General features: G+C 52.1%; 1 protein-coding gene across 1 annotated transcript in view; it reads left to right on the forward strand.

Moving 5' to 3' along the window:
- The first annotated feature begins 765 nt into the window (after positions 1-765).
- The window catches only part of popdc3 (popeye domain containing 3), a 53,039-nt gene continuing 50,587 nt past the window's right edge, over positions 766-3,217 (forward strand). Inside the window, exons 1-2 of the mRNA XM_037677344.1 lie at positions 766-899; positions 999-1,257. Coding sequence (XP_037533272.1) covers positions 766-899; positions 999-1,257 — 393 coding nt within the window. The remainder of the gene's footprint in view (positions 900-998; positions 1,258-3,217) is intronic.

A 3,217-nucleotide genomic window follows, 5' to 3' on the forward strand; every position in this document is an offset into this window, starting at 1 on the left:
AACGCTGTTATTAATCATTAATCTAAAAAGTATGTTTAACTCCGGGTCACATTGCTTGATGAGGTCCTCGATGTCGGCTGACGGCCTGTATAGGCCCAGTAACGGTTGGGGGCCTCTGAAGAGTGATGGAATCCGGGGAAAATAAAAAAAAATGTGTGTATGTGTTTTAATAGTTTTGTTGAAGTATTAGATCTTGTTTTACCCCCTTTTGTCATTACAGGAGCATGAAGTAACCTGCTGTTTCTGTCACAAAGGATTGGCAGAAACCAAGTATCTCTGGGCTGTTGGTTCGTCTTGGTGGTGCCAGCGCTGTCATTCTGGCTTGGTGGCCAGGGTGGCAGTGAATGGCATTCTTGTCTCAGATGAGCCACATAGTCTACCGCAAGTATCGGCAGCAGTGTGCATGGAAACAGAACGTACCTACAAAGTCATCTGGACCTCGGCTCTGAACTCTGTGCCTTATCGGCCAAGGGGAGCTATCCCACCATGAGCCTCCTACTACCCAGTGGTAACTAAGTTGTGGGAACATCTCCACGATACAACCAGGTTCGTGGCAATTCATCTGTACACAGGGCTGCCCTTGGTCCATGGCCCATCCTTTGGGATTACGCAGGGATCATCAGAACCTCTGCCCCCGACATTACCGGCCTCCTTAGGGGCAGACCTGGGAGCCACTCTCCCACTGGTCCCGACTCCCACAACGACAGCAATTCAGGGTCAAAGTGCAAACCCACCTAACATCATCTGTCACCAACCCTGATAATGATGACCCAGCATCAGATACCAGCTATTACTTCGCCTGACCCACAACCTACAGAGGCTCAGCCTAAGAACGAACCCATGGATGTGAGGGCGGCCTCTCCTGAACCACCCCTCCTCTCCCTGGAGTGCCCAGAGCTGTATCAATTGGAAACCTAATTTGTTCATTTCGTGAGTACTGAAGTTGGTCCACGTAGCCCGACCAGTTCTACAAGCTCTGTCCCTATTGATCCTACCAGCCCTGAAGAATCCAACCCGCCAAGCTTGATAACCCCTGATGGGATCTACCTATACCCAACTCACCCTGATGGGTCAGACACAGCCCCTCAAGAACCGACGCAAGAACGACCACAACAAGTGCCAGAGGTGTATGCATCGGTCTATTTGAACGAAGGGCGGCCCATCTTTGAACCCATCACCCCTGTGGGGTCTCCCAAGAGTGTGGAGGCACCACCCCCTCAGCCTATCATCGGCACAGCTACACCGTCGCTTGAGGACGTACGTCACCCCGGTGATCCGAAACCTCAACTGGACAACTCACAGGAGGTTGACTCGAGCGAACTGACGATAGTGGATTACTTTTTTTTCCCTAGATGGCCTCCCTTCTCCCCTTACAGCCATCCTCTCCACACCATTATTATGAAATATTTATTCTAGTGACTATCTAGTGTAGTTTTTTTTTTTTTTTTTTTAATAGGATAGAAAGAAAGAAAAGACAAAGTAAGACTCCAAAATATAAGAAATTTACATAAAGAGAGCACACGGCAAAACACCCGGCCACTGTCTGTTCACCTGCAAAGAACATGACAAAACACAGCAACAAAATACATATGTATAAAGAACTTAAAATATTCATGGCTTTGCAGTAAGTTTCCATAAATATATATACCCATACCTACGCCTATATACATACATACATACACATGAATATACATTCACATACATATCTATATATCTACATATAAAGCCTACATAAGCATCCCTGCTTCTATTTGTGTGTGGTTGTGAGCATGCATAAGTGTATAAGGCTTCTCTAATAGAACATTTAATAGTAACTGTGAAGCAGCAGAGACCAGACCCCCAAGACCAGAGGTAGATGAAAAGACCAGACCCCCAAGACTAGAGGTAGATGAAAAAGGGGGGACCAGAGCCCAAGACCCCAGGAGGGACCCCGACTGCGGAGCCCCCAGAGACACCCACACAGGACGAACCACTCACCCACCCCCCAGAACAGACCACAGGGGAGAACCGGAAGATCCCCACCAGCGACCACATACAGTGACTCCCCGGGGCCAACAGCGACAAACTCATAGGCCTCTGTCGGAACCCGCCGCACCGATGTAGGTCCAGGTCCGGGCACCGAGGCCCGGGCACCGAGGACTCACACCACCCAGGCCAAGGCCCGACAGGGCCAGAGGACCCGAGCCCCACTAGGCAGACACCAGGCCGAGCCGACACACGCCCAAGCGCCCAGCCCCCGACACCAAGGGCCCCAAGCGCGCCGGCAGGCAAGGGCACACCCCACCAGGGGGCCGCGCGATAGGGGCGCGATGCCAAGCACCCCCAGTTGTATCAAAGAGGGGGCAGTCCGAGTCTTGACCTAACAAATACCCATTCATACACAGACACAATCACACAATCCCAACCTCAGTCTCACATTCACTCACTCAAAGACATACAATAACGATACATTTCATTCTTATTCCCGATACGCACTCTATACCCCCCAGGTCCAAGACATGTACCCGCCCTCTACAGGGGGCAGCCCATGCCCAAACCCAGGAGGTAAACCCATTCATTCTCGAGCGGAGAAGAGCCAATACCCCAGACCCGGCCCAGGCCATGTCCCGCCGACAGGATACCCCCCCCACCATGAAGAGGACACGCCACCGACCACCCCCACACACCGCCAACAACCAAGCACGCGCCCCCAGCTGACCGCCCGCCAGGCCCCGGCAGCCACCCCGGCCAACGGGCCAACCATGGCACCCAAGAGCCAAGCTCAGGGGGTCCAAACAACCCCAGGGAGAGCACAGCGCCAGCACCGCCCACGGCAACCCCCTAGACCCTGAACCCCCACATAATCCTGGTCAACACCCGACGGCCTTCCCTTCTCCCGGAACCCACCCCCGGAATGGCAGTTAGGGAACTAGTGGGGGAGGAAAAAATAAATAAAAAATAAGACCCCGACACATACACCCCCGCCCCTAGATGTGCTGTTGATGTGTGTTGTTGTATAGTGCCATTAAAAAGGAAATAAGAAGGAGCAAAGGCTGGCATGATGCCAGTTTCCCCTCCACCCCAACTCTATCCAAACCCTAGTGTCTAAATGCAACCGTTGTAAGTGAGCACAGGCACAGGGGGTGAGAGTAAGGTCGTCCCACCACCCATGGCCATGTGCCCACCTCAAGTTCCTATATATGAATGTCATGAGGATGTTATGAATGAATGTCTAAGG

The sequence above is a fragment of the Nematolebias whitei genome, chromosome 5 (assembly GCF_014905685.2).
Source record: "Nematolebias whitei isolate Nwh7 chromosome 5, NemWhi1, whole genome shotgun sequence".
In the NCBI taxonomy this organism is placed as follows: Eukaryota; Metazoa; Chordata; class Actinopteri; order Cyprinodontiformes; family Rivulidae; genus Nematolebias; species Nematolebias whitei.